General features: G+C 38.2%; 2 protein-coding genes across 2 annotated transcripts; both read right to left on the reverse strand.

Annotated features, from left to right (window-relative positions):
- Positions 1-1,231: 1,231 nt before the first annotated feature.
- LOC127160935 (E3 ubiquitin-protein ligase TRIM39) lies at positions 1,232-12,049 on the reverse strand. Its single transcript, XM_051103571.1, has 8 exons — positions 11,958-12,049; positions 7,959-8,046; positions 7,015-7,565; positions 6,778-6,873; positions 3,883-4,116; positions 3,650-3,788; positions 3,520-3,555; positions 1,232-3,360 (listed from the first exon to the last, which is right to left on the reverse strand). The coding sequence occupies exons 2-8, from the start codon at positions 8,029-8,031 to the stop codon at positions 2,813-2,815; spliced, it is 1,677 nt and encodes a 558-aa protein (XP_050959528.1). The 5' UTR covers positions 8,032-8,046; positions 11,958-12,049; the 3' UTR covers positions 1,232-2,812.
- A 4,405-nt stretch (positions 12,050-16,454) lies between these two features.
- Positions 16,455-18,247, reverse strand: LOC127160932 (E3 ubiquitin-protein ligase TRIM39). Its single transcript, XM_051103569.1, has 6 exons — positions 18,174-18,247; positions 17,909-17,990; positions 17,465-17,632; positions 17,232-17,370; positions 17,103-17,138; positions 16,455-16,945 (listed from the first exon to the last, which is right to left on the reverse strand). The coding sequence occupies exons 1-6, from the start codon at positions 18,245-18,247 to the stop codon at positions 16,455-16,457; spliced, it is 990 nt and encodes a 329-aa protein (XP_050959526.1).
- Positions 18,248-18,492: the final 245 nt, after the last annotated feature.

An 18,492-nucleotide genomic window follows, 5' to 3' on the forward strand; every position in this document is an offset into this window, starting at 1 on the left:
GACAAATCCATTATTAAGATGTTTTTAACTTCAAACAGATGCTTCTGGTTAAAATATGAGTCTGTAATCCATAATAACACTCCTTCTTTAACAAAGTGGGATGTGAAGGAAAGTGACATTGAGTGATTATGAGTTTAACATATTTTATCCAATATTATTAAGACTGAATAGCCGACATACAGGTGAGAGAGAGACAAATAGGCAGGATATTGAGGGCCAGTGCATGTCATCAGCTCTCTATGTGCTGTCTATGAAACTCTATTTTGGTCTCTCTGGTAGTTTCTACACACAGAAAGCTGAGAGGTGCTGACTGCACGAGCTAATGTTCAGTAATGTTCGTCACTGGTTCAATGATCACTGTGCAGCTAATGCTCATGTTAACGGGCTAATGTCTCCCTCTGGTGGCGCTGCTGCGACATTACATGCTGAACAACACTTTCAAAAACAGGCCTACTGTAAATACACAGGAAAACATTTAATAAATACTGAGTTCTTAATGTATTTATAGTGAATGTAATTTAATAAATGAAAGTGAAGACATTTTGAAGACATAAAATTTGGAAGTGATCGGTACAAAAGTGTTTTTCAACAGAGCAAAAGTGTTTTTGGATTGGTCAGTCTGTTTGGTCTGGTCAGTCAGCATTTCAACTGTTAAATTAAATTAAATTAAATTAAATCAAATTAAATTAAACTACAATTAGTCATGGTTTATTTATTTTTTGAACATCTTAATTCTGGGATCAATATATAACAATCTTAATTAAATTAACTCTGCTGTAAATATTAAATTGTCTCAAATGACAGATACAATCAGCAGCAAGTCCTATTGGTTAGATAATTAAGGTATTAGTATAAATAGCATCTCATGTGGTGGGTTAATGAGAGATATTAAATTTAAATATATTAATTATAAATTGATACGATTCGTTTAGTTGTTTACTTCCAAGATTGAAAGGATTAGTATATTTACTGCTGATCTGAACACTCACAACACAATAAACACAATAAACAATAATCATTCTGGATTTCATGCTGAAATAGAATTTGGCATGCAAGTCAATTTACACCATTTGTGTTACAGACATACTTTCTCTGATTTTTTTTTTTTTTTTTGTTTTGTTCTGTTTTTTTTGTTGTAATGCTTCGAATAGAATATAATATAATAGAATAGAATAGAACCTAATTCACTTCTGACTCCTTTTTTTTCTTTCTTGCTTTCTTTCTTTCTTTCTTTCTTTTTTTTTTTTTTTTTGTATTATGGTATTTTTAGCTTCCTTAAAGTACCAAGCACATACTGTGGTGTATGAATACAGTAATCATACAGTTCTATGATATATATCAAAGTTTTACCATTTAATTTATCACAGTAAAATCACAGAACTATTTATTAAGGTTACCATACCTGTAGATTTGTTTGTTTTTTGATAAGATTTTACAGCCAATTTCATTTTATTGAATGAAAATACGGACAAAAAATGGCATGAATATTATGAAAAGTTGAACAAAATTATTTTATTCAACAAGCATTATACATTTACATTACATATTTAAATAAAATGTAACTATAGCATATAGAATTTAAAAATGTAAAATTAAATGACTAATTAAAAAACTAGCAGCACAGTGGTTTCAGATTTGTAACTAGATAAAAATGTTTAAGTTGGCTTGAGAAAGCCGGAACAGAACGTTTTAAAAGGTTTGAAAAGTTTATAAAGTTTAAGAAGTTTTAAAAAGTTTAAAAAGTTTTAAGTTTGATGGTTTTCAGTCTGAAATAGTTTGAATTCTAAAGTAGTTTTAAAAGGTTAAAGTTTGAATGTTTTGAAAGCAATACAGTCTGTCAGAGACAGATAGATAGATGGATAGATAGATAACATAATTAGCATTTTACTAACATGTTCCTAACATGTTTACGATTTTATAAACATGATTAGCAAGTTACTAGCATGTTGCTAGCATGTTTCTAGCATGACTAGCAAGTTGCTAGCATGTTTCTAGCATGATTAGCAAAGTTGCTAGCATGTTTATAGCATGACTAGCAAGTTGCTAGCATGTTTCTAGCATGATTAGCAAGTTACTAGCATCTTGCTAGCATGTTTTTAACATGATTAGCAAGTTGTTAGCATGTTATTAGCATGATTAGGAAGTTACTAGCATTCTGGTTGCTAGGCATAGATAGATAGTAATGGTTAGATGATAGAGATAGATAGATAGATAGATAGATAGATGAGTTTGAATGAGTTTGAATGGATTAGAAATACAGTACATAGAAGGGAAGTTTGAGTCTCAAAGGATTCTGGGAGTTTTGACAGTTGGAATTTGAAAAGTGTTGCTCATTTGAACATTCCGTCAATGTAAGTCTATGGGATTTTTCCCAATTTTAATCGTCATTTTTAGGAAAACCGTAAGTCCGATCAGTTAGAAAAGATACAGCAACTAACTTCAGATCAGTCTGAAGATCTGGGCTGAGTTTGGAGTTTGTAGAGTTAAAGCTCTAGGACGAGTTAGTGTCGACAGATTTAGTCTCAGAAGAAAATAGCAGATCAGTAAGTTCTCTTTCTCAAGCTAACTTAATTATAAAAATCATTATTTCAATATTAGATTTCATATTAGGAGTTTAAAATCATTTATTATCATTGACAGGTGTGATGATCAGTGGGTTTGAGTTTTTACCTTCATAGTTTAAGGATGGGCTAAAATATGGATAGAGTTTAGTCTCAGAAGAAAATAGCAGATCAGTAAGTTCTCTTTCTCAAGCTAACTTAATTATAAAAATCATTATTTCAATATTAGATTTCATATTAGGAGTTTAAAATCATTTATTATCATTGACAGGTGTGATGATCAGTGGGTTTGAGTTTTTACCTTCATAGTTTAAGGATGGGCTAAAATATGGATAGAGTTTTTCAGTGAAAGACTGACCAGTGTAAGAGTAGATATGAGAGCTGGACTCCACATCATAAAAGGAGACCAGACCCTCCTCATAATCCACAAACACACCGACCCGCTGCGGATTCACTCTCAGACACAGAGAGACAGGAGGATCATCACAGGCTTTATATTCATTTCCATTCCTCAGCCACACAGTCCAGTATCCATTACTGGGACTCAGTGTGATCTTTCCCTTCCTGTTAATGGATTCTCTGGCCACTCCTAAATCCCATTCAGTTTTTCCCTTCACCTGCACCTCAAAATAAAATCTCCCTGAGGAGAATCCCTCCTTTCCCAGGACACAGAGACATTTATCAAATCTCTCTGGTTTGTCTGAGAGTTTCTGTTCAATGTCTCCATCTCTCACTTGTTTTCCATCATCAGACAGGATGAGATATGGACTAGCTGTATCAGGATCCAGAGTCACATCCACTGAGAAAACAAAGAATATCAATCACAACTTTACAATACACAGATTTTGAATTGCTGATGGTTTTAATTTTTAATTCAGTTTTTAATCAGTTTGTACCACTGTAATCAATGCAGTTAGTGTATGAATGTAAACTAGTGTAGTGCAGAGTCACACTGTACCTGCATACTGCTGCATCCACTTCAGCTCTGTAGAGACTAATGACAATAAACATCAGCAGATCTTAACATCTCATTTAAAGAATCCTGAAAATATCATGTTTCTATCTGATCAGTGTGTGTACTGACATACCAGTTTGTGTGAGTTTCTCATCTATAGTGTTCTTCAGTTGAGTCAGAGCTCTTCTCAGAGTCTCCAGACTCTCATGAGTCTTCACACTGATCTCAGGCCAGTTCCTGGTGTTTTTAGGGCTGTACAGCGATGAGTAAATCTACAGCAGGAGAGAGGAGAAATCCTTCATCATGGGGAGTGTTATGGTGTCATATACTGCATTATGATTGATCAGAGAGATCAGGTTGACTGACCTGTAGGAGGTGGAGGTGATCTTCAGTGTGTGAAAGCTGCTCCAGCTCAGTGTTTCTCATCTTTAGCTCAGTGATCTCCTGCTCCAGCTCTTCAATCAGCTCTTCCTCCTGTTTCTCTGCTGCTTTCTGCTGCTCCTCCATCTTCTCCAGCAGTTCAGTCCGACATCTCTCAATGGAGCGGGTAAGATCAGTCAAGAACTTGACATGAGCTGTTTTCTCCTTCTCTGTGTTTCTCTGGTCAACCAGGGCAGTCAACAAATTATTACCATTGCTCATACATTTTTTTTCCACATACATACATGTGTTTTTAAAAGGGTTTCAGAATCCCTCAACTGAAGTATTAATCCTCATACTGCACTGTTTGCACTGAATGATTCCTCAAATTATTTGTTTTCCAATCATGCTGAGAAGGGGAAAGGAAAGGACGTGACGTGACGTGTGGCCAAGTATGGTGAACCATACTCGGAATTTGTTCTCACAGTAGTAAGTAGTGAACACACCCAGAGCAGCCATATTACTATTGCTGCAGCACCTGGAGAGCAGTTGGGGGGTTCGGTGCCTTGCTCAAAGGACTCACCTCAGTCGTGGTATTGAGGGTGAAGACAGCGCTGGTTATTCACTCCCACCACCTTCAATCCCTGCCGGACCTGGGACTTGAACCTGCAACCTTTCGGTTACGAGCCCGACTTCATAACTATTAGGCCACGGCTGCCCCAGAGGTGTGCTATTACTGTACCGTACTGTACAGTACTGTACAGTCATGTCAATATTCAGACCAACAGTGTAATTGGAAGTGTAAAAGAATAAAATAAATAATAAGTTGATTTTAAGTAACGTCCCAGGTTACATATGTAACATAATGAGACGCTGCATCAAAACTCTAGGGGAACGCCTCAAGTGCTCGCAGGGATGCCGGAAGTATGGCCCGAAACGCAGCGTCTCGTTCCCTCAAGGAACCATGGTTACATGCATAACCTGGGATGTTCCCCTTCAGGAACTCGAGCTGCGTCGAAATGCTAGGGGAACGAGATGCCCACACCGCTGGAGTTCCAAGTCCCTGCCTAGTGTGTGCTAGAGCTAAGAACAGATGAGCCAGGAGCGGCTGGCAGGTCTAGGTCATAGAACCTGATGAAGGTGAGAGGCGTGGACCATCCCGCAGCGTTGCAGATGTCCTACATAGGGACACCTGCCAGGAAGGCCTTGGAGGCAGCAATGCCTCGGGCAGAGAGGGCCTTGACCCCCAAGGGTGAGGTAAGGCCCGAGGAATCAGAAGCGCAAGTGATGGCATCCACAATCCAGTGGCTGAGGGTCTGTTTAAATGATGGATGACTCTTCTTAGGGGGACCATAACAGACAAACAACTGGTCCGCCCTTCTCCACATGGCAGGTCTGTGGATGTATATGTCCAGTGCTCACACGAAAGGGAGGAGGACAGAAGGCCTGAAGTACAACAGGCCATGGCACAGAGGAGGGGACCTTTGGAACATACCCAGCACAAGGGTAAAGAAAGGCTTTGGCCAGCCAACTCTCATGACTGCAGTGCGGATCGACTCGATCTGAGCAGGTGACAGTTGTGCCTGCATCATGGTCGAATCCCACACCATGCCCAAATAAGCGGTTACCTGTAATGGAGAAAGCACACTCTTCTTGGCGTTCAGTCTCAATCCTAGTTCTTTCATGTGAGCGAGAACAACATCTCGATGTTGAACCGCCATCTGCTCTGACTGAGCTAGAATCAACCAATCAATGATGTAATTGAGTATGCAGATGCCCTGGAGTCAGAGCTGCATCCACACACTTTGTAAAAGTGTATGCCTGTAACACCGACCTGCTGCCATGTACCCCTTACCCACAAGTGCTGAAGTGGTTTGCAGCAGCTTGGAGGGCAAGGTCGGAGCTTTTAGAGATGATGCAGTGCCATCGGACAGATAACTCACAAGCATCTGTTGCACCTGAGGCATCACTCTATATCCGCGCTTAGTCATCCCCACCATGTTGCCGTAGTAGTCAGAGGCAGGGATGAAGAAGCGTCACGCTCGTTCCCGGGGAAGAAACCGCAGAGCGGGCTTCCAATCCCAGAGAACGGGCAGTGGATCTGGCGGGTGAGGAAGGAGATAGGGGGTCACCCGTCTCCATTCTCTCCAGCAGATCCAGCTGCGAACCCCACGAGTGTAGCTGCCGCTCTGCCTCGGCAGAAGTGGGGCCAGACCCACGAGAAACGCTAGCGAAGGCTCCCTCCTTAAAGAGGGCCTTCCGGGAATGGAGAGCATGCAGTGGGAGAAGCTTGCAATGCAGGCAGTCGGCTCCCAAGCAGACCACACACAGACTGTGTATATCCCTGCTTGGGATGTAGCGTGAGCAGGGAGGAACATTCTGTCTGTAACGTGATCCGCTGTCACTCTTTATTGCCTCTTTAGACATCATGATCTCAAAGAAAAGTTGTGCAAACTGGCACTAAAAAACAGAGCACAACAAACACACACAGAGAGTGTTTCGATGAATGATATAAAGCTAATGCCGGTTCCGGCGCACATGTTTTTAAGCTTCCTGGTCGATGACGTTACCCGCCCGTGATGTCTCACTTCTCCATTGGACTGATTGCACATGTGATTCAGAGCATGGTCACGCTGAAGGCGTTCCTTTAGCATTTTGACGAAGCTCGAGTTCCTGAAGGGAAACTTATATTTTAGGCAAATTATTGTTAGTTTCCATTTTTGTATTTGCTCCGACCCCAGAATATTTTAAACAAAGCTACAACAATGTGTAGTGATGATTAATTCCTGTTTTTAAATTAATCACACAGCGAATTAATCAAAATCAATGACTCAATCTTGAAAAGGTTTATTTGTATAAATATAAATATTAAATTATTTTATTACAATATTTTAAACTCACCTTTCTGACTTCTGCTGAGTGTTTAACATTTTGAAGCTTCTTGATTCTGTTCAGGATCATCTGCTGCACGTCTTTCTGTGTCTTCATCAGTTTAGTCTATAGAGATAACAACACAGACTTGTTTATCATAACAGATTAAACTTAAAATATGTTTTAATAATGAGCTTTTATTTCACAACATGAAATAAAATTTGATTCCTCATGATATCAGTCTTTTAAAAGTATAATAACTTCTACCTTCTTTTCACTCTCCTCTTCTACAGGAACAGTGTTGTGGTTCTTGTGGTCTGTCACAGAGCAGATCAAACACACACATGTCTGATCATCTCTACAGAACAGATCCAGAGGTTTCTCATGTTTCTGACATATATAGTCCTCCAGATTACTGACAGGATCCATCAGTTTGTGTTTCTTCAATCGTGTCACTCTCAAATGAGGCTCCAGGTGAGTTTCACAGTAAGAGCTCTGACACACCAGACACGACTTCAGGGCTTTCAACTTTCTTCCCTCACAGGTGTCACACAGAACATCAGTTGTTTTCATAAGACTTTTCTTTTTATAGTGATCCACAAGCTGTCGTAGTGTGGTATTAATCTTAAGATCAGGCCTTTGCTTGAATGTTTCTTTACAGTATGGACAGCTGCAGGTCTGACTGTTGTCCCAGCACTTATTCAGACAGGTCTTGCAGAAGTTGTGTCCACATGGAGTCGTGACTGGATCAGTAAACACATCCAGACATATAGAGCACTGAAGTTCCTCGGTCAGTGGACCACTGGAGGATGACATGACTTGAAAAAGACATTAATTAGGATTAGAGTGAATTAGAGTTAACTCCTTCACTAAAGAATCCCATGATGCACCTCATAAAGCTGGTTGAATGAGTGTCTAGATACAACAAATGCTGACTTTTAAGAAACTCAAATAGGGAAGAGATCATGTACAGTCAGCTGGTCATTATTATAAAAGGAACCCATGTATGCTGTGCAGAACCCAAATGTGAAGCTCATTACACGATCACTTAGGCAAGCAAATAAATAAATAAATAAATCCCTTAACAAAATTATTATGTTCGGATAAAATTATTTTATTATCTCCTGTATGTTCCTGAACTGTACATATTAAACATTATATGATAAAAGTAAATATCATTCATACAGAGTGTTTCTGGGTTATTGACTTACATGGAGGTGCATGTTCAAAACTCTGTGTCCTAGTTTTTCTTGCTTTTGCTGATGTTAGTGAAGATTCTGCCATTGTTTTTTCCTGCTTCTTTTAAAGAAAAAAGAAGACTTAAAAACCACTTTAAGACTTTTTAAACTTAAAACCAAATTGGATCATGACAGCTCAATCAATATTTATATTAAACTGGTTAAATCTCATGTAAGAAGTGATTGTAATGAAAATCATTAATTTGAAACACTGTGAGTGACTCATAAACTCACTGAATAATCTGAACTATACTGACCAAAATTATAAATGCAACACTTTCGTTTTTGCCCCCATTTTTCATGAACTGAACTCAAAGATCTAAGACTTTTTCTATGTACACAAAGGGCCTATTTCTCTCAAATACTGTTCACAAATCTGTCTAAATCTGTGTTAGTGAGCATTTCTCCTTTGCTGAGATAATCCATCCACCTCACAGGTGTGGCATATCAAGATGCTGATTAGACAGCATGATTATTGCACCGGTGTGCCTTAGGCTGGCCATAAATAAAAGGGGTCCTCATCTGGGTCTTGACCTGACTGCATTTCATCGTCATAACCAGTGGGCAAATGCTCACATTCTATGGTGTCTGGCACTTTGGAGAGGTGTTCTCTTCACGGATGAATCCCGGTTTTCACCATATAGGGCAGATGGCAGACAGTGTGTATGGTGTCGTGTGGGTGAGCGGTTTGCTGATGTCAACGTTGTGGGTGGAGTGGCCCATGGTGCCGGTGGGGTTATGTTATGAGCAGGTGTATGTTATGGACAATGAACACAGGTGCATTTTATTGATGGCAACTTCACACAGCCATTGAAGAGGAGTGGACCAACATTCCACAGGCTACAATCAACAACCTGATCAACTCTATGCGATGGAGATGTGTTGCATTGCGTAAGGTGGTCACACCAGATACTGACTGGTTTTCAGACCCAGCTTATTTGTGGAACACTTCTCGTGAAAATCACCTGACTGGTCAGTTTACCTGTCAATAGAGAGTGCCTGATTTTGATGCACCAGAATACTGCACCTAAACAAGTTCTGCTGCTCAAAAGATTCTAAGCTTATTGACAAATATCATACACCTTCCCTGCGTTCCAATGTGCATACTACCCACCCTATCTGCCCTAAATAGTATTAAAAATTACTAACATCATGTAACGATAAATGATCCACTGGAGGCGAGATGAAGGAGATGAACCCAAGTGCAGCTTTATTTACTAACCAAATGTGAAATCCAGACAAACGATAATCCAAACGATGACTTGATTGAAACAGGCTTGACTTGACTTGACTCGACTTGGCATGAATTAAACGGCATGAACATAAACATGGACTCACCAACAGCAGGAACAATATTATGTTAATACACGACCAGAGACAATGGCAACCTGAGGGCTATATATACTAAACAGAGAAGGTCACATGACATGAACAAACCAATGAGCAAACAGACTAGAACAACCAATGAGAACATGACACATTGAACAAGGGAACCAATAGCAGGAGTACATGAGGGCAAGGGAAGCAAGACACAGACAGCATGAAATCAAACTACAAAATAAAAGACATGAAAACAAGGACATGAACAAAACACAAAAACAACCCCACGTTACACATCACAGAATTTAGGATGGATAGTATGCACATTAGGACGAAGGCTATGTCCTAACTACACGTGACAAGATTCCAGCGACAAGCAATTTAGCCGTCCACACCAGACGTGAGTCACCTGACGACAGAATTGCACTGCACGAAATGGATAAGTTTATAATCTAATTAATCTAATTATAATCTAAACCTTTTTAACATTGTTAAAACTAAATATTGAGTGACCGATACCATCTTTATCATGGAAAACACTTGTTGGTTTGCAGTTTTAACATATGTTTGCTTAGGTCTGAGGTAAAGTATCTGTTGTTGCTTTCAGTATGGCTATATGTCACGCAAAATGATATTCAAACTCACATTAGACACTTTTAACGTTGAATAAAGCACATAATCAGTACCTGTCATAGTTTGTGTTATAGTTTCTAAATAGTTTCTAAAATAGAAATTTTGTGTGTCGCTGTTGCAGCTAGTTAGGACAAAAACTTATTTTATTGCATGTCGCGGTGACAACACCCTTTTAATCAGCCCTTTTCACAGCGAGCTGTTTTGCTGTGTTTTCTTTAAATGCTAATGAGTTCTGCTCACCCCGCCTATCTCTGCCATGGGATGACGAGCAGACTGTAAACTTTAGACACATTTAGCCAAGAAATGTGCTAACTAGCACATTATTAGAAAAGATTTGCAAAGATTCATAAAGATGTCACACAGCCAAGAAGCTGAGAATGGCTGGGTGGATTTTTATCATTATAGGGTGGTTGTGTACACATACTGCCAACACACATTTATGTTCAAGCAACATGTAAAAGTGAGTTCTGCATCCAATGACCCCTTTAAACAAAGTACAAGGAACAAGCAATAAGCATCCTGTATTGGCAAGCATACACCATATGACCACCAGACCATATGAATAACAAATTCTCAATTGATAATTAATCATTCTTTTTGCACAAATTATTGTTTTATTTGTGAACGTAGCTGTTTGAGGAAGGCTTTAAAACCAAGCGGAATCCTCTGCAGACTGCTCCCGTTTCACAGCAAGCGGGACTAATCGCCACCAACGGCAGTTCCCTTCACCCTCCGCGTTTTGATTTTGGCAAATCAGTTTGGTCGAATGGAACTTATTGATCCTGAGCCCAACATTTAGCAAGGCAGAAAAAATAAAAGACGTCTATCACTAATAGAGGGATGTTAACTTATCAACTTGTAGCATATTCTTTAACTTGGACCTCATTATATTGAAGTAGAAATCCAGTCACCTAGGTGCATCCAAGCACCAACCACTAAGTTTTCTTTAATTGAAAAATATGCATTTTCAATTTCATTCATTCATAGGCTATATGGTTGCAAAAATATTTAAAAAATATATTATTGACTGACGTTTCATAGACATTCAGTTGTTAAGCTTTCAAATTCCTTGCCATTTGTATGTAATTTCACAGTATTTTCACTTCCTAAATTACTACACTTACTTATGCAGTCACAGTTCTATAATGGGTACAATTTACTTAGGCCAATGACTTTTTTTTTGTATGACATTAATTTATTTTTAGAATAATTGTACATGAATAGGTTAAGAAAAATAGAACTTTTAACTGCTGGCAGACAATATGGTACAGTACAAATATTTTGTTGGAGATATACGAGCAAAAAATAATAGATTAAAAAATGGATAATAGAAAGTGCAAATGCTGCACTAAAAAGCCAAGTTATAATAATCATTTAATAATAATAATAATAATAATAATATATATATATATATATATATATATATATATATATAGATAGATAGATAGATAGATAGATAAAACAAAACAATGAATTTCAAGGCTGTAGAAAACAGTGCACTATTGCAGACTTAATATACTGAGGTTTTACTGAGGTTTACTGAGGTTTATATTACATTATTGTAATAGCTATAGTCAGTCGTGAACTAAAGTGGGCCAGTCTAAGGTATGAAACTCCAGGGCTGAAAATGAGTCACACTCCAGCCCTGCCACAAAACAGATGATCAAGTGTCATTTTTATCTTGTTTAATGTCTCATCTTGATTTTCAGCTGCTATGTAACAGGATTGTGTTCATCTTGTCTACAGGTCATTTACTTTCTGTTTCTTTTTTGTTTGTCTTTATGCCGTGTGACAAAATGGTAGAAACACCAAACTTTGCTTTACAACTAATCAAATGACATAGTTTTCATACAATTCTGATACCATTTCAGTGTAGTAAACAACTAAAGCAACTTAATATTTGACACGCTTAAACCTGATCTGTTCAGCTTATTCCAGTCTGACATAAACCCTACTAAACCAGACCACTGCCATTAGAAACCTGTTCAGGACAATCTCTCTTATATTTCTATCACTGACCTGTGAGTATCAGATATGTCCAGAAGGGTCTTTGAACGACTCAGTATTCGGTTGTTTGAAGAGTTTGACCATTTCAGGCATTTATATTGTTGCTGATCAAGTTAGTTTCACTTCCTCTGAGTCTCTTACTGAACTACATTGATGTCAGAGCTCCTCCTGTATTCACACATTTCAATTTGTCCCTGTATTTGTTGTGTTGGGTTCATGTGTGTCTGTTTGTATTGGGACTGATGTTTCTGTCAGTTAATTTTTAAGGAGATTTAAGGAGATTTGGGAATATCTGCGAAGAATTTCTAGGTAAAATGCTCTATTTACAGATGGTTACAGATATTTGTTTCTATATTTTTTATGGTAAATCTTTCTGTTTTACCATGGTGCAAATGGGCCTGGTTTTCCAGGTGGTGGCCACAGACAACTGCTCTCTTATCCATCCTGACTGATCTGTCTCTAGTTTTTACAATTTTTTTATGGTCCCTTTCACTACTTGTATAATGAGGCAGTACCTGCAACCCAGTCTGGTTGCACAGGTAGTCCAGGTCCTCCCAGGTGGCACATCCTGGTTCCATCACAAGGAGGATTGGTGTGTCTCCCAGCACAGTCTGAAGATATAGAGGAGATACTGGGAAGTGGGCTGCTACATGAGGAGAGCTACACAGGGCTGAGAAGGGCCTCAAGAGTACTACAGAGTACTACAAAATGACCTCTAGCAGGCGACTGGTGTGCAATGCATGTTACTGACCGAACTGTCAGAAATAGACTCCATGAGGGTGGTATGAGGGCCTGTTTTCCTGTAGTGTGGGACCTGTGCTCAGAGTCCATTATCATGCAGCTTGATTGGCATTTGCCAGAGAACACAAGAATTGGCAGGTCCACCATTGGCACCCCATTCTCTTCACGGATGAGAGCAGGTTCACACTGTGCACATGTGATAGATGTGACAGAGTCTGGAGATGCCGTGAAGAATGTGATGCTGCCTGCAACATCATCCATCATGACCAGTTTGGCAGTGGGTCACTGATGGTATTGGGGAGGAACATCCTTGGAGGGTTGCACAAACCTCTATGTGCTAGTGAACAGTATCCTTACTGCTGTTAGGTACAGAGATGAATCCTGGGTTCCTCCCTGGAGCAGGACAATGCCTGGCCTAATGTGGCCGGAGTGTGTGTGCAGTTTCCGGATGATGAAGGGACTGATGTCATTGACTGTCCGTCACGTTCCCCAGAACAATTTCCACATTGCACAATGTTTATAAGGAAGTTTATACCTTCCTGCAGTGTTTATTATGTTTCAACTTAAATATTTTGTTAATTCCCTCTGTTTTGATTAATTTGAAGTGCAATAAATCACACAACAACACTGAGGAGTATTTATCATCCTCTGTCCTGATATTCTTTGGCCTCCTGAGTGGATTTGATGCTTCTCACTGAAACTGCAGCTGTAGATGGTCTGATAAAGGTAGGCAGAGTTACAGAGAAACATTAATGTACACATTATAAATATGCAAATAATTTTTAATGCTCTTTATATTTCAGTTTTGCGTTACATATTTACAGTAGATGAGAAGCAGTCATGTCCAAAAGTGTACGCTCACACCAGCCAAGTTAGTTTCAGTTTAGTTTGTGTAGGTTTAGCTACTGTAGGTTTTTTCGGTACCATGAAAGTGGTTTGGCTTTTAGCTGTGTTCATCATTCACGGGTAGGCAAGTTCAGTTCTAGGGGGCCACAGTCTTGCAGAGTTTAGCTTCAGCTCTGAAAAAACCTCACCTGCTTATAGCCTTAGTAATCCTGATGACATTGATTAGCTGGTGTAGATATGTTTGATTAGGGTTTGAGCTAAACTTTGCAGGGCAGTGGCTCTTTAGGACTGAAATTATTTTTTGTTATTGATCATGTGATTTTGAGTTATGAGTATTCATGATGCATTTTGAAGCAAAGTTTGGGTTGATTTCAACTTCACATAAAAAATGTAGAATAATTAAATTTGTGTTTATTTTAATGTGATACTTTTTTTGTCCATGATAGAAGTTTAATAGGTTGTGTAAAGCAAGTTAAAGCAAATAAAATGTTTAATGTAAAAAAACAAAAACAAACAAACAAAAAACATTAAAAATGTTTAACAGTAGATTAAAATTAGACATTTGAATAAAATAATAATTAAAAAAAAAAAACACATCAAGATCTGTCCTTAGACATGCTGTCCCAATTCAAAGGCTCCTACAACTGCTGTCTCCAAATGCACCCTTCGTTTCACGAGGAATGAAAAATGGACAGATGCGACAGATACTTTGCAGCCTCGCCTACCCAAGAATTCATTGTATGCCAGTGACAACAGAAATTTCTTTTTAGAGAAATTACTGAATTAAATTTGAATTTAAGTATTGGGTTATAGTTACTTGAATAATCAAATGTATTAAATGATACAAATGTAAAAAAAAAAATCTACATATATATATAGGGTACAACAGGGCTAAAGGCACACTATAAGAAAAAATGTGCCTTTCACTGCACCCAAAGTGTATGATTGCAGAAAAAATATATATGTTTGTAATGAACAAAAGAGCAACAGATTTTGTGTGAAAATAAATAATACAAGTCGTTCATTTTGTTTGAAAATCTTATTAATGTATGAGGTGGCATACACCCCCCCAAGGTGCCCAACCCTGTTCCTTGAGATCTACCTTCCTGCAGAGTTTAGTTCCAACCCTGATCAAACACACCTGTCTGTAATTATCAAGTGCTCCTTCAGATCCTAATTAGTTGGTTCAGGTGTGATTGATCAGGGTTGGAGCTGAACTCTGCAGGAAGGTAGAGTTCAGGCACAGGGTTTAGAAAAAAATAAGATAATTAATAAATATACTGCCATTAAAATATGTTAATATAAAAAATATTTTTTTAAATACAGAAACAAATAAATTTTAAAATGTAAAGATTTTGAAAGCAATGAAGGAGATACCATAGGTATTGAATATAGATTTACAGTAGTAACAACAAATTATATTTTATTATATGATATGATTAATATCATGTTTTTAAATAAGATGGTTCCATATCTAATTATCTATAAGATGGACTCCCACCACAATATATAATATTTACCATCAATGTCATGCCAACAAATGGAGTCTTCAAAAATCAGCCTTCTATTAATTCTTATGTTAGTTATTGTGCCTTTTAGCCACAACAGAAGGTGCGCTTTTTACCCCAAATACCATTATATTACCACCAAATTTTACATTATTTAAAAAAACTGCTGTTTTAATTTTCTTAAACAAAACTGAAAATCATTAAGAAGACCTTTGTCTCAAGATATATTCAATTATTAAAGCGATTCTCATTTGCTACTTAAATCTACAACATTCTTAAAAACACCAAATATTAGATCAAGCAAGCACAGAATCGACTTTGCACTGCTGCCTGCGATCACGTCAAAGATGAGGCAAATTTGCATGTGTATCTTGAAAAGCGGATGTTGTGGAAAGTGCAAAGCCATGTTTTTCTGCCATCTAGTGGTTTAGAGGAAAATAATATCAAAAGTGCCTTTTACCCCAGGTCACCTTTAGCCATGTTGTACCCTATAGATAGATAAAAAAAATAAGTCCACTATAAACATTACAGCCACTCGTCAACAGCAGCTGTCATGTTGCTAGGTGTCAAGAAGATCAGTTTAGCAACCCTCAGTCCAACCATCACCGCCCCTGAAGTGGCCTTTGAACTGTGCGTGATACAATAGCACTTTGAAAACTGTGTTGGAGCATTGGAGCCCTGGTATCAACTGTCCCACCACTAGTAATCATAGAGTTTTATATGAAATATCAAGGTATTACTGTGGTACACTACTATTCAAAAGTTTGGGGTCAGTAAGACTTGTAATAATCTTTAAAGTAGTCTCTTCAAGGCTGCATTTATTTGATTAAAAATATAGAAAAAAAACAGTAATATTGCAAAATGTTTTTACAATATAAAATAATGTTTTTTTTATTTTAACATACTTTAAAATAGAATTTATTCCTGTGATGAAAAGCTGAATTTTTATCAGCTGTTACTCCAGTCTTAAGTGTCACATGATCCTTCAGAAATCATTCTAATATGAGGATTTATTATTAGAATGATCAGTGCTGGATAATATCAACAGTTGTGCTGCCAAATATTTTTTGGAACCTGTAATTTTTTTTTTTCAGGATTTTTTCATGAATAACAAGTTTAAAAAGTACAGTGTTTATTCAAAATATAAATATTTTATAACAATGTAAATTATTTATTATTAACTTTTAATAAACTTTTAATTATTAACTTAATACATCCTTGGTGAATAAAAGTATTAATTTCTTTAAAAAAAAAAGAAACAATAAAAATGTAGATGGTTTGATAAAATTAGATGGTAATATGACTGATGCAACAATTTACTAAGGTTACTAGTTTTTTTTTTTTTTTTTACTTTTCATGGGGAGTTGGAAGAAAAAATGGCATGAATGTTTATGAAAAGTTAAATTAACCATCATTAAGGCATGGGCCAAAAAAATGGATAGAGTTTTTCAGTGAAAGACTGACCAGTGTAAGAGTAGATATGAGAGCTGGACTCCACATCATAAAAGGAGACCAGACCCTCCTCATAATCCACAAACACACCGACCCGCTGCGGATTCACTCTCAGAGACAGAGAGACAGAAGGATCAGAGAGAGCCGCATATTCATTTCCATTCCTCAGCCACACAGTCCAGTATCCATCACTGGGAATCAGTGTAATCTCTCCCTTCTTTTTAATGGATTCTCTGGCCACTCCTAAAGTCCATTTAGCCCTTCTCTTCAACTGCACCTCAAAATAAAATCTCCCTGAGGAGAATCCCTCCTTTCCCAAAATATTTACACATTCATCAAATCTGTTTGTGTTGCCTGAGAGTTTCTGTCTAATGTCTCCACATCTCACTTGTTTTCCATCATTCAACAGGATGAGATTGGGATGAGCTGTATCAGTATTCAGAATTACATCCACTGAGAAAAAAAAGAATATCAATCACAACTTCACAATAAATAGATTTTGTGATTATGATGTTTTTAATATTTAATCCGGTGTTTAATTCATGCAGTGCAGTAATGATGCTGTGAGTGTATGAATATAAACTAGTGTAGTACAGACAGCACACTGTACCTGCATACTGCTGCATCCACTTCAGCTCTGTAGAGACTAATGACAATAAATCATCAGCAGATCTTAAGGTTATATTTAAAGAATTGTGTATATCATGTTTCTGTCTGATCAGTGTTTGTACTGACATACCAGTTTGTGTGAGTTTCTCATCTATAGTGTTCTTCAGTTGAGTCAGAGCTCTTCTCAGAGTCTCCAGACTCTCATGAGTCTTCACACTGATCTCAGACCAGTTCCTGGTGTTTGTAGGGCTGCACAGCGATGAGTAAATCTACAGCAGGAGAGAGGAGAAATCCTTCATCATGGGGAGTGTTATGGTGTCATATACTGCATTATGATTGATCAGAGAGATCATGTTGACTGACCTGTAGGAGGTGGAGGTGATCTTCAGTGTGTGAAAGCTGCTCCAGCTCAGTGTTTCTCATCTTTAGCTCAGTGATCTCCTGCTCCAGCTCTTCAATCAGCTCTTCCTCCTGTTTCTCTGCTGTTTTCTGCTGCTCTTCCATCATCTCCAGCAGTTCAGTATAAAATCTCTGTTGCAAGAATGAGTGTTACTGGTGCTTATACATCAGTGTCTGTAGGGGTTTCAAAATCCATCGACAGAAATATAAACTTCATCATGCACAGATCTGCGCTAAATGATTCCTCAAATAATGTGTCTTGTTGAGGAGAGAGGCCATCAGAAAATGTGTCAATATTTAGACCAGTCATGATTAAGAGCATGATATTTATTTTATACAACAATTTATTAAAAGGAAGTTCCCTTTCAGTCAGTCACGTTACATCTATATTAATGTTACAGGCCTCACTTGGGAGTCCCAATCACCTCTGAGCATTGGAATAAACGGACAATGACTATTGGCGAGTGGAATTTGCATGCCAAACCACTCCCTTCACAAACGGGTTTATAAAATGGCAAATCTCATTCAGATTTTCTCTTTGTAGCCGATTGCTTTTTTTACTCAGAAAATAACTACAAGAAAAACTGCAAGAACGACAGTCTGCAGGAACATCTTGTCTGTCTTTAGACGGCACATTCAGTGGTGCAGTCGCCACGTGCGGTAGTTTCCTTACCTCCGATGATGGGCATGATCACTGTCTCGCGCGTCTGGGCTGTAAGGACACTGAGACTGCTTTCGTTCCCACATTGCGAGCACATATCCATTGCTGCGCTAGGTCTTGGCTTTCATTTATTATGAGGCTCCCCTTGGATTCTACCCAATCCAGTTCCTCTGGTAGTAAAGACCTCGGGGTTGCATTGGTTAGAGACAAGGGTGACCTGAGGATGTCGGGAATGTTCCACCATGTTAGCCCCCATGGAAGTCCTGCTCCTCACAGTGTAGCGCAGGAATACGCAACGTCTGTTCTTGAGTGCCGATGATCTGCAGAGTTT

This window comes from Labeo rohita, unplaced genomic scaffold, assembly GCF_022985175.1.
Source record: "Labeo rohita strain BAU-BD-2019 unplaced genomic scaffold, IGBB_LRoh.1.0 scaffold_498, whole genome shotgun sequence".
Lineage (NCBI taxonomy): Eukaryota > Metazoa > Chordata > Actinopteri > Cypriniformes > Cyprinidae > Labeo > Labeo rohita.

Bases quoted from the DNA above. Each gene is read 5' to 3' on its own strand.
- LOC127160935 (XM_051103571.1), bottom strand. From the start codon at position 8,031: ATGGCAGAATCTTCACTAACATCAGCAAAAGCAAGAAAAACTAGGACA. The intron at 4,117-6,777 runs GTGAGTTTAAAA...CTGGTTGACCAG, and splicing joins ACTCAGCAGAAGTCAGAAAG to AGAAACACAGAGAAGGAGAA. The intron at 3,789-3,882 runs GTCAGTCAACCT...CTCCTGCTGTAG, and splicing joins ATCACCTCCACCTCCTACAG to ATTTACTCATCGCTGTACAG.
- LOC127160932 (XM_051103569.1), bottom strand. From the start codon at position 18,247: ATGTGGGAACGAAAGCAGTCTCAGTGTCCTTACAGCCCAGACGCGCGA. The intron at 17,633-17,908 runs GTGAGGCCTGTA...TTCTTGCAACAG, and splicing joins GAGGTGATTGGGACTCCCAA to AGATTTTATACTGAACTGCT. The intron at 17,139-17,231 runs GTATGTCAGTAC...TATTGTCATTAG, and splicing joins TGAGAAACTCACACAAACTG to TCTCTACAGAGCTGAAGTGG.